Source organism: Narcine bancroftii, chromosome 1, assembly GCF_036971445.1.
Source record: "Narcine bancroftii isolate sNarBan1 chromosome 1, sNarBan1.hap1, whole genome shotgun sequence".
NCBI lineage: Eukaryota > Metazoa > Chordata > Chondrichthyes > Torpediniformes > Narcinidae > Narcine > Narcine bancroftii.
Window position 1 is genome coordinate 12,251,240 of NC_091469.1, and position 21,818 is coordinate 12,273,057.

A 21,818-nucleotide genomic window follows, 5' to 3' on the forward strand; every position below is an offset into this window, starting at 1 on the left:
TAAACTTGTACCTCTCACTTTGTTCGTTTTAGATTGGTCACAGTGTTTGAGCTACCGAAAGAAAACAGACACCCACACCGAGACCAGTTCAGTATTTATAAATGCTTATTACAAATTCAAAAGCTGATTTCAAACTACAATATGCAAGCCCTTCCCAATTATACTTATCAACGCCTGGACTGGTCCTAACTGCTGAAGCGAGGCAATGACCGCACACTTGTAGTAGGTTGTCGGGGCGCCAGTAGCAGCTTCTCCACCTCCCCCGACCGGGAGGTTAGCTGGACTCTAGAAGTTCTTCTTGCTGAGAGACGTTTCCACCCCTCAGAGAGTCTTCACTTCACTTATATTACCCAAAAAATTGTTTACTCATAGCTTATCTCTTTGAATAAATGATTTAATTATCTTCAAGGTCTCCTGACAGTCTGTGACCAACAAAAGACAACTGCATCTCTGGGCCTCATGGTGGAATTTAGATGTGTCTACTAATTCATACTGGGCCTCATGGTGTAAATTAGATTATGTCTTCCTATTTAACTGCATCCCTGGGCCTCATGGTTGAATTTAGATTATGTTTTCTGATGCAACTGCATCCCTTCTTGCATAAGTTGGTCTAAATCCTCCATTACATTGTGTTACCTTGGCAAGTCAATCCAACCCAGTGCAACAGGGAGTGTAATAATAAAATAAAAAAGTGTAAAGTGTAGGATATGGAGAAAAGTACAGTTCAACAGTGCAGAGACATCATCTTTTCATAAAGAGGGACATTCTCGAGTTAGATAACAGCAGGAAAGAAACTGTTCATGATTTCAAGCTCTCTGTTTGGCCTGATGGAGGTGGGGTGGGGGGGGGGGAGCGGTGGGAAGAAGAGAATGTGACAGGGGTGGGATGACCTTGTAAATTTTCTTCAGGTCCTCCGCATCCCAGAGGCATCCTAGGGGTTGGCAAATATTAAAGGATCAGTACTGAGAAATTAGTGGGCTGTGAGAGGGAGATTGTGTTTGCAATGCAGAGAAATGGGATGACTAACAGTGGCCCTCTGAAACAAATATGGATCAAATACCTGCCTCAGGCATCATTGTAAGATTTAAGAAAATTACTTTGGAGATCATAGGAATAAATGTAACTAAATTATAGGCTGTATTGAAGAAAAACTTGCATCTTGTTAAATAATTTGTATTTTTTTAAAAGGAAAAATACGGGATTCTGTTGACACTGTGGTTAAGTGAAAAAAAACACACAAATACTGGAGAAACTCAGCAGGTCAAACAGTGCCTTTATGTAGCAAAGGTAAAGATACATCACCAATGTTTCCTTTGCTACATAAAGGTACTGTTTGATCCGCTGAGTTTCTCCAGCATTTGTGTGTATTTTTTGTTACTTTAAATTAATACATATTATGCAGGAATTTTTGGAGGTTAACTTCTTGTAATCATCAGTTTCTATTCCGTCCCTTAAGGTATCTGCTCCACATTTTTATGGAAGCTGGGTGTTTGGAGTGGTGTACAGTCATAGCACTCATCCTCCGAGATTCCGCAGTGATAGGTCAGATAATCAGTTCAATCCAACACTCCGAGATTTCCAAGGATATTTTGCAGGGTATTAAAGACGGACTGCTTGATGTGGATGGATGGGCTTCAACAGATTGGTAAGTGAGGCTTTGTAAAGTCAGAACATCTAATTTTAAATTAAAATAAGTAAAGTAAAAAACCCCTGGTATCTGAAATTTAAGCATCCGGCAACCTGAACAACAAGCAAAAAGAAATCTGGGAAAATAAATAATTAGAATGAATGAGAATACAGGCACTCCCTGACGTACAACCATTAATTCGGGCCAAAGGATAGGTCATATCTCGGAAAGAGCACATGTCAGAATTGCGTACATTTTTTTAAAAATAAAGAAAAAAATATAATATTTACGCTGTTTATGTTCTATTTGATAATCTTTACAAGGCATGTAAGAGCCAAAATGTGTATACTTACTTTGTTAGTCAGCATCCCTAGGTCCATAGGGTGGGCGCAGCCATCTTGATTCCTGTTCGCATGCATATTGGAGTTCAGTTGGCGCATTTAAGGACGCAAGTACAGTATCATTAGGGCACTTAACTCTTGAACATGTGCACGGGAATCAAGATGGCAATGCCCAGCCTACGGACCCCAACTAACAAGGTAACTACACATATTTTGGTTCTTACATGCCCTGTATTCCTGTTTTAGTTTGTCAAATACAACATAAACTGTGTAAAATTTATATTTTTTCTTTATTTATTTAAACAAATTTTCAGTCGTGTGGATGGATGCAAGTCGGAGTACCTGTAAATAAAAATTTCAATAAAAGTTTATAATTGTAAATGTTCTGTGATATAACACATAAACCTTTGGTGAAGAAGGGAGCAAATATTCAGCCAGTGGAGTGCCTTGGCTGTGCTTTGCTCGTAGCGGTAGTTTAAATAAAGTGGCATCCCCAGGATGAAGAGCTGGTTGATTCTGCTCACCATTGAAGGGACTCTTAAAATATCTCCTTAGTCTTACTAAGGAGTTGCCTCGATCTGAGGCATTATCAGTAAACTGTGGGGGGGGGGGGGAGGGGGTGTAATTATTTATAATGTTATTGTTGAGTTTTTCGGGTACTCCATGGAAGAATCTGCAGAAGCAGCGAGGGTTAAATGTTTTCAGAGAATGTGACAGAAAATAAAGTAAAATGCTTTAAAGTTTATATATTCATGCAAGTGAAATTCGTTCAGTGTATTTTTGATTTTTGTCTTTTAAACTGTTTATTCTTAATGCGGGTGTATTAGTTGGGCATTGTAAGTGCAAATCTCAAACAACCAGAAAATACACTTATCTGGCATCGACCCATCCCATAGGTGCCAGATACCAGGGGTTTTACTGTTGTAAGTTTCAAATTGCTTTTTGTTGTTCGAATAATTACAGGGTTAATTTTTGGTGACCAGTGTAAGGCACAGGGATTTGTGCTGCGTCCGCTGTATTCATAACTTGGATGACAATGTAGATGCGTGATTAGTAAGTTTGTAAATGACACCAAAATTGGTGGAACAGTGGATAGAAAAGTAAGTTATCTGAGATTACAACAGGATCTGGATGTACTGGGAAAGTGGACAAGGAATGGCAGATGGAGTTAAAGTGTTCCACTTTGGTAATTTAAACTAGGGCCAGGCTTGCCCGGTAAATAATGGATCCTTGGAGAGAGGGTAGAGCAAAGGACTTAGGATTACAGGTACATAGTTCTGTAAAAGTGGCTAGTAGGTAGATGGGCAGAGAAAGCATTTGGCCTGATTGCCTTCATCCATTAGGGCGTTGAGTACAGGAGCTGGGACATCATGCTACAACTGTACGAGATATTAGTGAAACCACACAGAGTATTGTATGCAATTCTGGCCACCCAGCTGTAGAAAAGATATCATTAAGTTGGAAAGCATGCAAAAAAGATTCACGAAAATGTTACCTGGACTGGCAAGCTTGAATTATTAGGAGAGACTGGATAGGCTGGGGGAAGCGTATAAAGATACATAAAATGAGGGGCATGTATAAGGTAAATACAGTAGAACCCCATTATAATGCGATGATTCGGCTCCAAACAAAAATTGGATTGCAAAAAAACAGGGTCACGCTAAATCGGGGTTTCACTACCGTGTACAATATATACAAACTTCGATCGCAGCAGCAACTCCGCCACTCCCTTCTGTTCGCGGCAGCCCTCACCCCCTCCCCCATTCACGGCAGCCCTCACCAGCCCCACCCCCTATTCTCAGCAACACACACCCCCCTTTAATAATACCAGATGCTTGAACGCAGATAATGCGCCAGCAGACACGGCTAGATGAGTGCAGCTGGGACATTCAGGTGGCCATGGAGAAGATGCCTTTCTGTCACCTGAACGTGCCACCTGAACAAGAGCCGTGTTCGACCGAACGACGGGACTGTGGACTGTGGCCATAGTCCCACTGCTGCTTTCAGGTGCAATGGGAGATTCTCCAAGCTGGAGAATATATCTACAGGAGGGTTAGGTAAGAGCCGGGTTCTCTACTTTCAGGTGGCCACCCGACAGCCGCATTGGGGTAGAATAGGCGGGTTTACATTCTGGTATTCTGGCCACCTGAAAGGCTAATGTGATGAATTCCCCACCAAGATAAACATTACTATATTTACCTTAATCACTTAGATGTGCTGTGCCATAGGGTGGTCATCCTTGGTACTGCATCTTTTAAAATGGGTATGGAACATGGACATTAAGGGGTGCAGTGATTCATCGCATTATATCCAAATTCACGTTAAAATTCACTCCATAGTGTGGGAGTCCAAAGCTAGAGCCAGAGATTTAAGGTGAGAAGGGAAAGATTTAAAAGGGACCTGAGACACGTCTTTTTCTAATGTAGAGCAAGGATTGAACAGAATATTCCTTTTAAATTTTTTTGCTGATACTTCATCCAGAATATTTTCCTATACTTGGTTTTAGCTCTACGTCGATTCCTTCTGCCTTTTAAAGTAGTTCTGGTCCGGTGTACAGATGTTGATTATAGCCACACTTGCCCTTCAGTTGCTGATCCTGGAATGTAAATAAATGCAGCTGCTGTTCTCATTCATTCAAACTATTTTCACATGGTAGTTTCATGGTCAGAGAGGAGACACATATCTGGGAATGAAGCCAAGATTAATTATCCTAAAGGAGATTTGTGTATTTGCTTAATGGAGAAATGGTTCAAGCAAGCCCTAGCTGAAGAAAAAATGTGTACTTTATGGACAAAACCAATAAAATTTATTTTAAAAAAAAACCTTAATATAAAGTGATGTTAGCCTTCAATCATTGTTTTGAAGTCATTGTAGATTGTTAATAACCTTGAGAGCATTTTAAAATCTCTAATCATCTGAAAAGTTATCTCTAGAAATGTCATCTGTACTTTTATTCGTACATTATGAACAGCTGAATAAATATTGCATTTGTGTGAAGAATATATTGAAGGGGTAGCATAATTCTACTGTTGTTTCACACAGTAATCTTGCTTTATTTTTCTCTTTGCTGATTGAATACGACCAGTCCTGGATACAAACCGTTTTTAAATCGCATAAAGCCTCAGCTGCAAAAATTGAATGAGGTCACAGAGGAGCAGATTCAGCCTGAAGCTTTTCAGCCTTCAAGTCGTCTAAGCATATCAAAGGTAGTGGAGCCTCCCAGCCCATGGTCAGGCGACAATAGAAGCACTGTGTGTCAAATTAACAATAGCCAGAATGACAGTGGTAGTGGTATCAGCAGACAGGAAGATGATGTCCAAGGAGAGGAGGAAGAGGAACCACTTGGGGATGAAGGCAGTTATGAGTGCTCTTTGTCATGAATAGCTATTCTTCAAACAGCTGTAGTCCAAACTAAGAATGCAAATGAATCACTGGTGCCTTCTATCAATGTTGTGCACGTGTCTTGTGAATTAAAGGGAGTTGTCTTTCACTTAAAAAAAATATCCAAAACCAGTATGGAACAAAATGTCAGCCTTTGCATTTCATGACATCTTTAACATTGATCTAGGTGGCTAATGTACATTATCTCCAGTAACTGCTGCTGTGATTTTTTTTTTCTAAACAGCATTTTTAAAAATCTATCTGTACTCCCAACTATAATGCAATGCACAAGGTGCAAGATACTCCAAAACAAAAGCATGAATTGTAGTAAGGACTATTTTATGAAAGTAACGTTTCAAAAAGCCATTATCTCTACATATATTGGACTTGTAAGCATCAGTGCTTTGGTTTAGGCACAACTGTTATGAGTCTTGTGAAGGTGTTCTGTTGTTTTTGCTGCTCTTGGTAAAAATGTAGTAACTGAATGTGATCTGGTTCAAGGAGCAACATCAAGGCAATTTTTTATTTATTGCCAGTGCAATAAAGCAATGAATGGGCATATTTTGCGGTATGAATTTTTGACCATATTTTCCTAGAAATAAATATTCTAATCCATCTGTGATTAATGCAATCCTTGTAGCACTCCGTTTTAATCAATGTGGTTGCATTAAGAATAACCAAATTAAGGATTTGTTAAAAGATCAATTTCCAATTTAAAAATCAGGAGATCAAAACCATTAATTTAGTTTAAATTGTTTTGTAGTTAAAAAGCAGTATTCATTTACTATTGTAGAACAAATAGTTTACAAGGACAGTGTAAATTGAAAGAGTGGGTACTAACTCTTCTACATCATTTCCTGGCATAACCTTTAAATGAGTCAAAAGAAAGACATTGAATATTTTAGAGCATTACTCCCTCATATTTAATTTTTACTTTATTCAGGTTATAAGTTTTACCACCATTCCCATCTGCACAAGTGCATTTTGGTTCCTTTGTCTTGAGAAGGTGGTATCGATGAAGTTTGTAATTAAATTGAGCTTCTGGCTATGTAATTCTCCATAGGTTATGATGTGGTTAAGCCTTTAACTAGAATTATAGTGGTCTCGCAATAATTAAGCTCCTTAAGTGGTGAAAGAACAAGGAGTATAATCTCGTTTGTATTCGTACTATATTGTTTCTTTCTATCTGTAAGTTACCTGATGGTTGGCAAGATTTTCCACAAATAATGCTGTTTGAAATATTCAGTGATTGTGGAACTAAGGTCACAAATCAGTGGTCGTGAGAAAACCTCTTATTTTAGAGGCAAGACACGTGCATGATATGTGAATGAGGCTCTGTGTTCAACTTTGAAACCTGTGTTGGTGCTTAAGGAATTGATCTACCCTCAAGTATTTTATACAAAGCATAATCATTAAAACTATTCATAGAGCTGTTTATATTGTACAGTGTGTGTGCATGTGTTGCATGAGCATTTGCTAGCTCAAGACATTAAACTGTGATGCTGTTTGAATTTTGTACCATTGTAAGATCTGTGTGAGATTTGCATTGTAAATACCATTGCTTTATCGAGGGAAGGAGCTGGAAAAGATCATTTATGTAAATGATCAGAAACCTGTTATAACAGTTGTTTAGAAATGCCTTTATTTATTGCTTTCCCAAAAACTTACGCTTTGTTCTAGGTTCAAAAAGTATTTTTATGTAAATAAAATGAAGCTATGTAATCATGTTTTTTTTATACTTGGTTAGGTTAGAGTAAGGTGTAACATTTGAATAGCTTTTAATAAAAGCTGTCATAACTAAAGATCGATTATGATATTAATCCACGTAAACCCACGCACCAATTAGTTTCCTACTTTGAACAAAGTGCTGTCGTGTATGATCTTATGTTGTGGTACTATCTACATGACCATTTCCTTTGAATGCAGAAGTAATGGATCTGAAGCAGTATTAAAAGACTAAGATAGTATATATTTCTTACTGTGCAATTTGAACAAAAAAATGCAAACAGTTGCTTATTTTATACAATATGGAGTAGTCTATTTTTCTAGCTAAACAAAATTTAATTGAATTTTGATGTGGACCAAATTGGTAATCAAGCCCTCAATAGTAATTAGTATATTAATAACTATCAACAATGTGTTGAGCCTGTAGGATTACTACAGTATTAATGAAAATGCAACATTTCCTTTAAAAGATTTTTAACATTTTGTTGAATGCTGAAATGGATTAGAGAGAAGTTGAAATTCGATTCATATTGCACATGTGTAACATTCAATGACTTAAACTAATGTAATGCAGCTAATATAGATATGTGCATTATTTTGTAAATAGCCCCCTTAACTGGCTGGGCTAAATCGAGGCCAGGTTCTTAACTAATTTTGAAGTGTGCCTAGCCGCACAACAATGCACAAGGTTAATTATATTTTAGACTCTTGTGTTTCTGTGCAGTAATAGCTTCATATTTAATTGTAGCATATTTAAAGCTTTTTCACTAATGTACTCAATTCAATCTGCTAACATAACTTTCAAATAATTGGAATTAATCTATTGACACGTATCAATTTGGAGCACACTGTAAATTTAACCTATCCAGAGCAACTTCTGAGAATTTTCATCTAGGTCCCAAATGTTTAACACCTGATTTTGTCATTTTCAGAAAAAAAATCTTTAAAGACACCTTCTTCTACCTTAGGTAGGATTTAACAGCTGCACAGTTGAATATGGTCTAGTGTTTAACATAACCTCAATAACAGCAACATGAGCATAAAGTTAGCTTGCTTTTTGCAGAATACATTGATGGAATGGCAGTTCTTATCTGTTCTACTATCAAATTTATTTGCTTTTGTTTCCTGGGACATGTACAATTTTACAGCAATAAACATTTGATTCCATGAAGTTCTTTGTTTAAGGCTGTTCCTAAAAAAAAGCCGACACTTTTACTACATTGTGGTCATGGTTGTTGCAAAATCCATCAATCGTTTTTACTTCAAAAGGAACCAGTTCCATCTTTAAAGAAATCCATGAAAGCCTCAAAAATATACAAAAATCATTTATATTTCTCTGCATAGAGTTCTTGAATATTTTTCAAACTGTAGTTAGTTATTCCTTTCAATGTCTTATCACTGGAGGTGTAAATGTTTTGAGATTGAATGTACTGAAGAGTGAAAAATTAAAATTACATTGCCAAACTGAGAAATCGCCAAAAACACCATTATCAGTATGTTTCTGAACATACCATTTTAGAAATATAAAAAACTGTACAGAAGCCCTGTAGTTATTTTCCTATTTGGATATGGTTCCAGTGATGTAGGTAGGCCAAATATACCAGCCGTTGTTTTGCCACCGCTAGTACAATCCATTAAACAGTTAACCAATTTTATCAAACTTGTCAAGGGCCAAATAACAGCTGCTTATAGAACTAAAAAAGTTCAATACAAAATTATCCATGTACAACCAGCGACTTTGCAAAATGGAAAACCCCAAAAATATTAATAGTGCTAGCTTAGTGCCACCTGGTGGTTATGCAGTACATTGTAGGACAATCAAAGGGGAAGTTTAAACACTGTCAGATCCCTCATCAATGAATAATCACAAATTTATTCTGTACCTTGACCAAAGCATTTTTACTAAAAGAAAACAACTCTTTTCCTTCATTATTCCTTGGCCATATTTCTAAAGACTACAATTTTGTCACCATCTAAACAGGATATGTGAAAATAAAATTGTGAATACCAGTATCACGTTCAAGAGTATTCTGACCTATTATTTAGTAATTGTTCTATTTTACTTCAAACTCAATCAAAAATACTTAGTGCTGAAGTCAGAAACCTGATTAAGGAATCCACACCGATTTGATAAAAATGTCTTGCTTAGGTTTCAGGACAAGCGAAGAGCTGATTTGATGCATGTTGGATAAAGGGAACACATTCAATTTGGCTCCAACACACTTCAGAAACAATCCCTTGCTACTATGGACAACCAGCAGGTGCAACGTATTTGGATGCCCCCTCCCTACAACTAAAATGGCACAATTAGCAGGTGATGTTATGGCTTTGGTCATCATCAAGTCAATTAGGGAAAATAAATACAGCTCCATTTCAAAATTTGCCACGAGATTCAGAGCTTAGCAAAAACAGCATCTTACTGCATAAGAGAGTGAGGTTAAGTTAATACTCAACCTTGACCAAATGCATATTAAATTATGATCATTAACCAATCAGCAAGACAACTTGCAACCCTAACTTAAAACCAGAGATCAGAAAACTACATCAGAAAGACCTTTTTCCACATCAACTCATTTATCAAAAATGCTTTAAAATTCAATGATCACATGGCAATATAGAAATCCACAATAGTGTGAATGAAATCTTGCATGCATGTTCCTGTTCTTCCACTGTTCTTAAATCTGTCAAGATTAGTTTCTAACTTTTGAAAATAATACATTATTTACTTAAACTACAGTGAAGTGCTCATTATACCACGCACACTGAATTGTGGTATTAAAAACATACTCTGTTTAATATTTTTAAATAACAGAACACCAAGCAATAATTAAATTTGCCCTTGATTATACAGATTACTGAAATCAAATCAATAACAACTCAAATAATTTTAAGTATTTGTATCTGCATTTAACAACAAAATCACGGTGCAAAAGGAAAGTGTTATTGTATTAATCTAATCCCAAAGTTTCTATACTTTTCTAGTTTTCATTTTTAATTCAAGAAGCTAAAATTCCGTTCAGACCTGAATACCAGTGCAAAAAGAAATTGCAAATTAATTCACTAAGAATCACTTCTGATGGGAACTGGTTTGAATTTACTGGTGCTGGTGAATTTGGCCAATTATCTTTTGAACCCCACTTTCCAATCAGTTCAAAAGGCATCAGTAGAAAGGGCATTCAATTTTAAATGCCAAGAGCATGAGAACACAATTGAAATATTAGTATAATCATCGCTTAATCCTGTAAACATTGATAAAATAATTCAGAAACCCGTTAATGTCCCTGGAAGCAACTTAAACATTCAGAGTTCATTATTTGATTCAATAGGCTTTAATGTTGTGAATCCTTTTCTCACCTGAAATGCAAAGATTAGATTTAGATTTATTGTCAGAGTCCTTGCATGACATCACATAAAACTTGAGATTCTTTTTACTGCAGTCGATTGATTTCTTAGTTATTTCATAGTGAATTGCTTTACCTCATCCATTAACACAAGGTTTTAATATTTTGGTTTAAAGGCATTCATTAGATAACACAAAACAAGGATGAGCAGTTAACAACAAAATACTTCACCTCTCTTCATACTGATGTATCTACTTCACAAATAAATTCCAAATGGTTGCAAGATGTTCAGAGGCCAATAATGGAAATAAAACATGCTTATGAAGCAAAGGCAAGACATTACTGTCATTGTCACAAGTACTTACCAAAGGAGTCAAGTACCATGTAATTTGTGTTTAAATTATCACTGAATTGATCCCAGCAACAGCTTTAAGCTTCACTTGATCAATCTATCCTTAATTAATATACTGTCATCAAATTTAAAGTATTCAGGTATTAGAGTCCCTTACGTCTAGATATTTTTCTGCCTTACAAGGGAGGTGCAGCACCAAGGAGCATAGTGCAAAAATACATTTCCTCTGAACAGATTTGCCACACCAAAGTTTCAGAAGACAAATGAGTTATAAGTACTGGACCAACTTGATACAAAACACCATTTTGGAAATCTCTCCTCCAGAGCCATCAGTTCTCTTGTCCTTTGTTCTTCTCCAAATAAGTAATGAGAAGCGACAGCAATAACAATGATCTCTTTGGGTGGAGGATCCAGTGTCTGGGACAAAAAATAAAAGGGCAGAGGTTATGAAATTATTAACTGTTGACCAAAACAAAATGAAAATACATTCATTACATCCAGAGACTCCGATTCAGTAGGGAGAAGAGTGCACCATTTAGCCTTGTTCAGTCATTCATCCAGCTCTAAAGAGCTGAGGGAGAAGCTCATTCCACCCCCCCCCCCCCCCCCCCACTCTCAATTTGAAAACTGGAATACAGCTTTGGAGTAAACCTTTGCTTGACTTATCCCACTCCACATGAGCTTCCAAAGGTGGGATGACTAGAAATACTCAATGGTTTTTGGGTGTTCCAGTCAGACTTTGCATAACCGTAGTCTATTACCACTGCCGTACTAGCCTCCCAGACACAAAAGCATCTTTTTATTGTTCTCTGCATCTGCCCACAGCATTCTAATTAAGAGAATACAAATTAGGAGCAGGAGTTAGCCACAGGTCCTCAAGACTGCCCCACCATTTCACCCTCGGCTCATGTTTATCCACTATTTAATCAAATAAATAGGATGCTGTTTCCACTTCCCTTCAGCAAAGATTTCCAAAGACTCATCATCCACATTACTCTTATTTATAAATGGTGGCCTCAAGTTCTAGACTCTGGAACAAGACACGCCTCTCCACGCCTACCCTGTGCATTTTATCATGTTTTCTGATCTCCAATAGAAACAACCTATCCACAAAACTACCTGGCATTCCAGAAGTTAGGCTAATAAACATGTGAACTGTTTCCAATGCATTAACATCCATCCCTAATTAAGGCAACAAATACTGTATATAGTCCAGAAGCGGTTTCACCATTACTCTGTTGAAGAAATTCATCAATATACCAAGTCCTGGGAACCACTGGATCACAACTGTTCAAAGAAGAGAAGGAACATTCAGTGTGGTATTGAGAACTTTGTGCACTAGGAGCAGTGAGACTACAAGGCACTTCAGAACCCTCAAACCAAAGTAATCCTTCTTACTACTGTATTTAATTTCTGTTAACTATTACCTTTCCCAGACTCTTGGAGTTCCTGCCCTTTGTGAATCAAGCAGATATCTAGATCCTTTTCCAGGGGTAAAACACAATTCTGTAGACACCATGGTTGAAGTAAAAACACACAATGCTGGAGAGACTCAGCAAGTCAAACAGTGTCATTTAAAGGTAGAGATACATAACTGACATTTCGGGTTGAGCCCTTAATCAAAATCCTTCTCCATCTCTGCAATTAATATTCCTCCCAGATTGGACAATATCACATTTCCCCACATTGTACTCTATTTTCCAGAATTATTTGACAACTCACATCCCTATATCTTTGCCATCCTGTGTCCTCTTGTTATGAACTAACAAAGGAACAGCAATGTAAAATTCATCGGACAATGTTAAATTCAAAATAATAGTTTTTATTAAACTATTAATAGCATAACATTTCTTACTTCACCCCCTCTATGTGCAAATGTAAAATATATGTATATGTGGCCAAATCCTAACCATTACAGTTAGGGAAAATTCTGAAAAGTCTATTTTAAATTTCAGCATTAAACATGTTGAACTTGAAGATTTTTAAATTGCAGTTCAGAAGCAGTTTGAAACATCTTCAGATCTCTTTAAAACGTGTCGAGTTGTTTTCAGAGCAATGTTTCTTCATATGAGTGATTTCACAAAGTCCCTCTTATTCTTATCCAAGAGTTAAAGGCTGTTTTCCATGATGATTTCTTTCTTAATCAAGAGTGACCTTTATTTTTTCCCATGGACACACAAGTCTGCCCTCATTTCTTAGATCAGTTAAGTGGCTATTTCTTTTAAAATAGCCATTCTGATGTTCATCCTTTTATTCAGGAGAGCTCAGGAAACTTTCCTTCTTTAAAGGAAATATTGCTGCTTTCTCAATCCTGTGTCTTACAGGATGACCAAGTCTTCTTCAAAAATGTCTAGTTTGATAATATATTCTATGTAGATCTTTCATGTCACGTGGTATGACATCATAACATTCTTTGAAGTTTTTCTGAACCTCTTAACATCTTAATTTAATCTTTATCCACTTATCTACAGAATCAAAGTAATTATCTTTGTTTGATGTTTCTCTCTTCCAAGACATTGCTTCTGAGCTGTCTAGGATTGACCAGGAAACAGTCCATCGTTCTCAGTATCTCCGGAACCCTCATGAAATCTTTTCATCTATCTGCTTCAGATGCAAACAGCAGACTTTCCTGCTTTCAAACTGGTTTCTGTGCGTAATTGTGTTTAAAATGCAAACATGTTGTCTCTGTGCCCTAAAACCAATCCCCAAAAAATTTAACAAAATACGTATCATAATTGAAGATTAATAGCACATTCATCAAACCTCTACATAACTTGCCATCTTTGCCATGTCAGTAAATTTGGCAACACCATACTATTACAAAGAAAAAAAATCAAACTGGAAATCTGCCATGAGATTTTCACAATTTAGATGTTCACGCTGATTAGATTAAAACATCTTCAAGTGAAATCTATTTACCAGATTGTTATCCTTTCCTCTTAATTTACTAACCAATGCAAATGGATTTTTACATTGTTTACCTTCCAGCCTCTCTCTCTTAGGAAATCTGGATACGTGACCTTATCTCATCAACCCAGTCTATTAATAATTAGTCTCAATAAAGGGTCGTGACTCCAAATGTTGACTGACCCGCAGAGTTCCTCCAGCAGCTCATTATTCAGTCAATCTTCCAACATCAGCATTTTATTGTTTCCTTATTGATAATTATTGTTCTGCCACAAAACAAATTTTTTCTTTTTAAAATATTTTTATTGATTTTCACTAATAAGTGTACAGTCCAATTATGGAATGTGCTCCATAAGAATATAAAGAAAAACACTACAAGAATAATCATAAATACATCCAAACCTCTAACCCTAAACAAGGTTGAAAGATAATGTTAGTGAAACAAATTAGTTCACTCTGAAGTAGGATAAAACTGTGCCAAAGTTCTGTAATAACACTAAACCTAGAGATTATGAATATAGTCCATGAATTGGCCCCATAACATTTGGTATCTAAAGTTTGAATCATTAATTGCCTATCTAATTTTTTCCAAATTTAAATAACATTATGTCCCTTTTCCATTGTGCATGAATAGCTGGGGTATTAGCTTTCTACATCTGCCCAGCAGTGAAGGATAAAATGCGACATTTAATTGGGGTTAATGAAACGTAGTCTTCTCCAAAAATTCCAAGAAGAGCAACTAAAGGATTTGGTTCTAATTTTAAATTGAGAATCACCAATAATGTTTAAAAACTTCTCTCCAATATTTTCCAAACTTGGGTACGCCCTAAATATATGAATTAAAGAAGCATCACCTATTTTACATCTATCAAAGGATTATATCAGAGTTTAAAAACTAGATAACTTGATTTTAGACATGTACAGCTTTGAAGACAGTGGCACACAAAGAGATGTGTAAATAAGTTTGAAAATAGAGTCCCAAACCTCGTTGGACAGCGAAAGATTCAAATCCTGCTCCCAGGCATTCTTAATTTGGACTAAAAGGACACATCTTAAACTAGTCAACTTGTCATAAATATTAACCCTTTACCAGAAGGTTGTAATCCGAAAAATGTTCACCTCGGGTGCTCTAGGAAAATCGGGGATCTGAGATTGAATAAAATGCCTGATTTGTACATATCTGAAAAAATTGAGGGTTTGGTAAATTGAACTTTCCAACCAATTATTCAAAAGATTAAAAGCTGTATCAATAAAAAGATCTTTAAAATATTTAATACCTAATCTATACCAATCATTAAAAGAAGAATCTGCAAAGAGCTGGAAAAGGTGATGGGACAAAATGGGGCTTGCAAGAGAGAAACCCTGAAATCCAAAATACCTTCTAAACTGTACCCATATTCTCAAACTGACCAGATTGTCAGTTAGTTTATACTAAGCGAGAGAAAGAGAGGAGCCAAGAAGTGCCGAGACAGAAACATTTTTGGTGAAATTTAATTCCATTTCTACCCAAGCAGGACAGTGAATTTGATTATGAAACTGTAACAAGAACATTAGATTACATATATTGACCGCCCAATAACAAAATCTAAAATTAGGCTTTGGAAGATTAATTTTATTTAAATGGGGGTGCTTTCCTTGCCATATGTAAGATGATACAAGTGAATTGAGTGAGTCAAAAAACAATTTAGGAATGAAAATAGGTATAGACTGAAAAAGTTACAAAAATTTAGGTAGAATTGTTCATTTTGATAAAATTAATACAAACCAATCAAAGAGATAGATAAAGGAGACATTTTGTTCAAGACAGTTTCACCTGCTTAAGTAGAGAAATTTTCCCTAAAAAGACACGATGATTCTTCGTAACTGTAATGTCAAGTACATTGATCTTTCACAATATTAAAAGGAAAATTAGAATAAGTTGGTTCAAAGGCATTTAAAGGGAAAAGTTCACTCTTATGCAGATTTAACTTATATCCTGAAAACTAAATTGAAAAGGATAGTATGAAGGTACTGTATCAGGGTTTGATATAAAAAGCAAAAGGTCATCTGCATAAAGGGAAACTTTGTGTTCAATTCCCTTCCTATTGATTCCTGAAATATCTCTGCACTCGCAAAATGCCATTGCTAGAGGCTCTAAAACCAAATCAAAAAGTAATGGACTTAAAGGGCACCCTTGATGGGTCCCCCATTGGAGAATTAAAGCAATAGAACATGACTATAGTAATTTAATCCATGTAATAAAACATGGCACAAAATTAAATAGGATGAATTACAGATGCAAATTTACTCAAAGAAGCCAATTTAGAGGATGAACGATCCAAAGAAGGGTCTAACCAACAATTGAAGTCTCCACACAGCACCAATGAGTAAAGACTAAAATCTGGTTGAGCTGCAAAAAGAGGCTAAAAAAATCCTGCATCATCAACATTTGGGGCATATACATTAGCAAAAACTACCACTTTATTATAAAATTTGCCTGTAACGATAATGTAGCAACCATTGTTTTGAATATTTTATTTAATATTCCAATCATCCAGTAACTACATAATACCTATATCAAAAAGAGAACAAATTGATTGCATACATGATGGTTTTCAGCCCATCACAAAACCTCTCCCTCCTACCCAACCTCCCACCCAAAAAGGAAAATAATACACAAATTGAAAAAAATATAAAGAAAAAGCAACAAAGAATCTTGGATTGCAGAGAGCGATGTCGTGCAGCACAATTCATCAGTTCTAAAGTAAACATTCTGCAGGGCTAGAAGGGTAAAAAGGATATCACTACAAATTTATAAAAACACAGAATATTTATTCTTTAAATTGTAAGTATCCCAAAAGGATACAACTTTGATTTTCAGCATGCCATCTTGGCAATGTTAAAAATATATCCAATTTCCAAGTAATTGCAATTCATTTTCTCACAGCTGCTAATTTATCAATTTTCAATTGATAAATTGATCATTTTAATTTAGTTGTACTTTAAATATTTCCTAATAAAAACAGATGGGATTTAACAGAAAAACAGCTCCTATAACTTGTTGTAAAAAGGATACTTATGGACACCTAAAAGGGTCTCACATTCGGACAAGACCATGTTTCTTTTTAATTTTAAATTTTACATATGCATAAAAAAAATTAAATAAATATCTTATTCAAAAATATTAAGAATTAATGGTGATTTTTTTAAATTCCCCATCCCCTCCCCCCAACAGCCCAATAGAAAAGAAGAAAAAGAGAACATCTGGATAATATTTATAAAAACTTACTAAAACTATCAAATAAAGTCCAACGTAACTTAATTTTATAAGTTGGAAGATTCAGGTTGGGCGATTACCACAAATTGTAAATATGATTCCCAAATCTTTTGAAAAATTTCAAATTTATTACGTCAATTATATGTAATCTTTTCAAGTGGCATACAACAACTTATTTCAGTATGGCCATCTACCCATTCACAAATACACATCTGACTTCCAAGTTACTGCCACACATTTTCTAGCTACCGTTAGGGCTATTTTAACAAATTCTTTTTTGTATTTATTTAATTTCAATTTCAATTCTGTGTCAAAAATATTTTCAAGTAAATAAAATATTTGGATTTTGAGGAAACTTACCTTTTGTAACTCTTCTATCCAAGAAGGTCTTAAATTTGAACATTACCACGTAGAATGTAGAAAAGTACCTATTTCTTTATTGCATCTAAAGCATTTATCTGAAGAATTAGAATTTAATCCATTTCATTTCTGTGAGGTAAAATATGGTTGATGTAAAAAAATATATTGTATCATTCTATACCGGACATTAACTGTGTTAGCCATACTATCCTGACAAAGTTCTATCCAAGTTTCTTGTTGAATATTTACTTTCAAGTCTTTCTCCCATCTTTGTCTTGACTTATGAACTCCTGGTTTATACTTTTCTTTTTGAAAAATTGTATACATAATTGAAATAAACTTTTTAATATTTATATCTGTAATGAATGGTTCCAAATAACTTTGTTCAGGTAATAACAAATTGAGACCTAAATTTTCTATTTAATATGCCTTTAACTGATAATAAGAGAATATTGTATTGTTTTGTATTCTATGTTTACTTTTCAATTGCTCCAATGTCATTAAAGTTGAACCTTGAAAAGAATCTTCAACTGTCTTAATTCCTTTGTTAAACCAAATATCAAAAAGTTTATTATTTATTGTAAAAAGATTGTTAATTCTAATTCAATATCATTCCTGGTATCCAAAAATTTCTTATTCCCATTTCTAAATGTATTTTACTCCACATTTTAAAAAGATGTTTTAACAAAGGAATATCTCGATCTCCAAAAAATCATTCAATTTATATACAAAATTCTCTGATTTATCTTCTCCTATTTTATTCATTTCCAAATAAATCCATGCCGACTGCTCTCCCTCTTGAAAACAAGTAGAGAGAAACCTCAAATGTGCTGCTCTATAATAATTTTTAAATTTTGGTCTTTGCAGTTCTCCTAATTTGAATTTCCATGTTAATTTTTCTAATGCAACTCTTGCCATTTTTCCTTTCAAAATAAATTTCCTAACATACTTGTTTAGTTTATGGAAAAAAAATTGATGATAACTTTTGAACTAAGTACAGTACCCTAGGAAATATATTAATTTTTATACAATTAACTCTTCCTATTAATGTTATAGGTAGTTCCTTCCATTTCTGATATATTTTTCTACTTTCTTAAGCAATGGGATAATTCAATTTAAATGAAGTATTTGTTATTGTCAATTTTAATACCTAAATATTTAATTGCATCTCTCTGCCATTTAAACTGACTTTCCTTTTCACATTGCTCATAATCTGCCTTTACTATAAGCATTATTTTACTTTTATCACAATTTATAGCCAGATACTACACCACATTCTTTTAATCTTAAACACATTTTACTTAACGACCTTTCTGATTCAGTCAAATACATTATAGCATCATCTGCAAATAAACTAATCTTATGTTCTTTCCTATCTCCTTTAAAACCTTTAATGTCATTATCAAATCTAATTAATTCTGCCAAAGGCTGGCCAAGACCATGTTGAATACATCCTCACCACATCTTAAACATTGACCTGATAAATAGGATTTCAATGCATTCAACTTCTGTGGTGTAAAATAAAACTGATGTCAAAAATTGTATTGAACTCATCAAAATCTTACATTGATAAGTATTAGTCATAGAATCTCGATATAAATTTTCCTAAATTTGTTGATTATAATATTCAAATGTTTCCCCATATCTGCCTAGATCTATACAATCCTCATTTAGAAGTCCCCTGACTTGTAATGACAAATATATCAAAGAAATAATTTTTTTGACATTCCCACTCCTAATAAGAAGTTCTACTTCAGTACAATTAGGCAAAAACATTGCTGACCCCAATTTATCTCTCAAATATGCCCTTAATTGAAAATAACAAAAAAGAGTATTACGTAGTATATCACATTTGTTCAATTGTTCAAACAACATTAATTGTCCTCTTTCAGAGCAGTCTTCCACATTAACAATCCCTTTTCGATACCATGTATTTAAGAACTGATTATCTTTTGAAAACACCAAAAGAAGATTGATCAATGACATTTTAGGTGTGATATTCACCAATATCTTGATTCATTTTATTCCAAACATTAAGTAAATGCTTCAATGGTGGTGTAGCTTTATCCGCAACGATCAATTTTGATTCCCACATATATAAAATTCTTTTGGTTTCTTTTCTCCAATTTTGTTCAGATCTATATTAACCCATGCCGGTTTTACATTTTCAAAGAAAGAAGCAAAGAATCTCATTTGTGCCGCTCGGTAATAATTCTTTAAATTAGGAAGCTGTAGTCCTCCTAATTCATATTTCCACATTAATTTCTTGCCATTTTACCTTTCCAAAGAAATTTCCTTATTTGTTTATTTAATTTTGAAATTTTTTTGAGGTATTAAAAGATACCGTATCCTTGGAAATACATTCATATTTATACAATTCACCCAACTAAAGTTATAAGTAAATTTATCCATTTTTAAAAATTTTCTCAATCTTATTAAGATAAATAATTCAATTTATACAAATCGTTCAAATTGTTAACCATATGTATTCCTAAATATTTGATACCTTCCTTTGGCCATTTAAACTGCGCATCTCTCTGACAATGGTTTTAGTCACCTGCTGTCAAAGGTGTAGTGGAAGTCCCATGCAAACAACAGAATCATGCGCAGCCACAACAGTTTAGCAAGCGCATTACCAGAGCGCATAGCCTCCAACGATGTCCCAGTCCAACACCTACAAGCCAGGCACCAGGAATTAGGAAAAGCAATTAGGATAAGAGCCCTCGCTTTTCATGGCACCAGACACCAGAGGCTGGAAAGTGATGTCACTACCGCATCCCAGAAGGCTCAGCATGAAATGCGCAGAGGGAACTATAAACGCTGTGGTTAAGCATAATAAAGTATCATTTATTGCCACTTGCGTAAGATAATGCCGTCAGATTGGCCACTACATAATTTGGTGACCACGACGGGCCTCAGGTACACTGAATCCCACATGTCTGACATGAACGAGCAACCAACAACTTCGAAGGTAGAGGTCGACGCGGCTCAGCTGGCTGCAGCACCGGTGGTGATTAATGCAGTAGTAGTTCGCCTGCCTCCATTCTGGTTGGCTCAGCCACATAGCTGGCTGCAGTTGGCCAAAGCGCAATTTGTGCTTCGGAACGTTACATCTGAGAACATGAGATATAGCACATTCGACCGAGTGTTTACAACCTTTACTGATCATGAACCCCTCGTGCAGGCCATGAGTATGATATCTGACCCATGGTCCGCGAGGCAGCAATGCCAATTGTCATTTATCTCTGACTTCACTACTGACATATGTTGCCGGTTTTTCCAATCCGGTGGCAGATGCCCTATCGAGACCAACTGTCTCTGCAGTCCAAGGTGGAATCGACACGGCACAGTTGGCGGAAGACAGCAGCGGGATGAGGAGGTACAAGCCTACAAAACCGTCATTACAAGTCACCAGGTTGAGGAAATCACCAGAGGCATGCGGTCCCACACTCCTTTGTGACATTTCCACCGGACACCCTAGACCCATTCTACCGTTTAGCTGGCGCAGGAAGACCTTCGAAGGTATACATAATCTTTCGCATCCTTCCATTAGATCTTCCGTTAAACTAGTGTCAAATCGTTATGTGTGGCACGGTCTAAAGAGACTCGACACCCTTTGGGCCAAAACTTGCCTTCAGTGCCAAAAGGCTAAAATTCACAGACATACGCATGTACCACCATGCGTCCATGGTGGATGCAAAATTTCAGCATATCCACGTGGATGTAGTTGGACCTTTGCCGGTCTGTCACGGGATGAGATATTTATTTACTGTTGTTGACTGTTTTAATCGTTGGCCAGAAGCAATCTCTATGCAGGCAGCAGACCTGGAGATGTGTGCACGGACCTTTATTTTTCAATGGGTTGCACGATTTGGTACACCTAGTCACATCACTTCAGATAGAGGTACGCAGTTTATTTCCCACCTGTGGACACAGCTTTCAAACTTCTGTGGAAGTAAATTATACCACACAACCGCCTATCATCCTCAGTCAAATGGACTTGTGAAACAGTTCCATAGGCATTTAAAGTCGGTACTTAAGGCAAGACTGCAGGGGCCGAACTGGATGGACGAATTACCGTGGGTGCTATTGGGAATACATACAGCACCAAAGGAAGGATTGCCAGTTTCGACTGCTGAGATGATCTATGGAACTCCACTATCCGTTCCAGGTGACATACATTCGCTAGTGACATAAATCAGACAGCTGACTTGGATATTTTACGTCTTGTGAGAGATAGCAATAGGGCAAAACAGCTCTATCCCACGGTTTTTCACGGGAGCTCCAAACATCAGGTGCCACACGACCTACTGACTGCGGAATTTGTGATGGTTAGGAAAGGTCAGAAAGGCTCAGCATTTCAATGCCCAGATGAGGATCCCTGTAGGGTAATCAGGCGAGAAGGTGTAGTATTTACATTGGATGTAGGGGCCAAGACTGTATGTTCACAATTGAATGACTGAAACCGGCACACACTGACCTTTCAAAACCGATCTCGTCACCACTGAAACGTCCCAGAGGACGCCCC

The 21,818-nt window shown here is 36.0% G+C and overlaps 2 protein-coding genes across 9 annotated transcripts in view; one reads left to right on the forward strand and one right to left on the reverse strand.

Annotated features, from left to right (window-relative positions):
- Positions 1 to 8,245, forward strand: part of ric1 (RIC1 homolog, RAB6A GEF complex partner 1) — a 197,324-nt gene extending 189,079 nt beyond the window's left edge. For 6 of the 8 annotated variants that reach the window (XM_069920737.1, XM_069920745.1, XM_069920771.1 and 3 more), the window contains 3 exons: positions 33 to 86; positions 1,457 to 1,645; positions 5,054 to 8,245. In XM_069920737.1, coding sequence (XP_069776838.1) covers positions 33 to 86; positions 1,457 to 1,645; positions 5,054 to 5,348 — 538 coding nt within the window. In that variant the 3' untranslated portion in view covers positions 5,349 to 8,245. Of the gene's footprint in view, positions 1 to 32; positions 87 to 1,456; positions 1,646 to 5,053 lie in introns of those variants that run through there. The other 2 variants (XM_069920754.1, XM_069920799.1) reach the window with 2 other exon arrangements.
- The window catches only part of LOC138755216 (endoplasmic reticulum metallopeptidase 1), a 95,062-nt gene continuing 81,416 nt past the window's right edge, over positions 8,173 to 21,818 (reverse strand). The window contains exon 15 of the mRNA XM_069920805.1: positions 8,173 to 11,184. Coding sequence (XP_069776906.1) covers positions 11,020 to 11,184 — 165 coding nt within the window. The 3' untranslated portion in view covers positions 8,173 to 11,019. The remainder of the gene's footprint in view (positions 11,185 to 21,818) is intronic.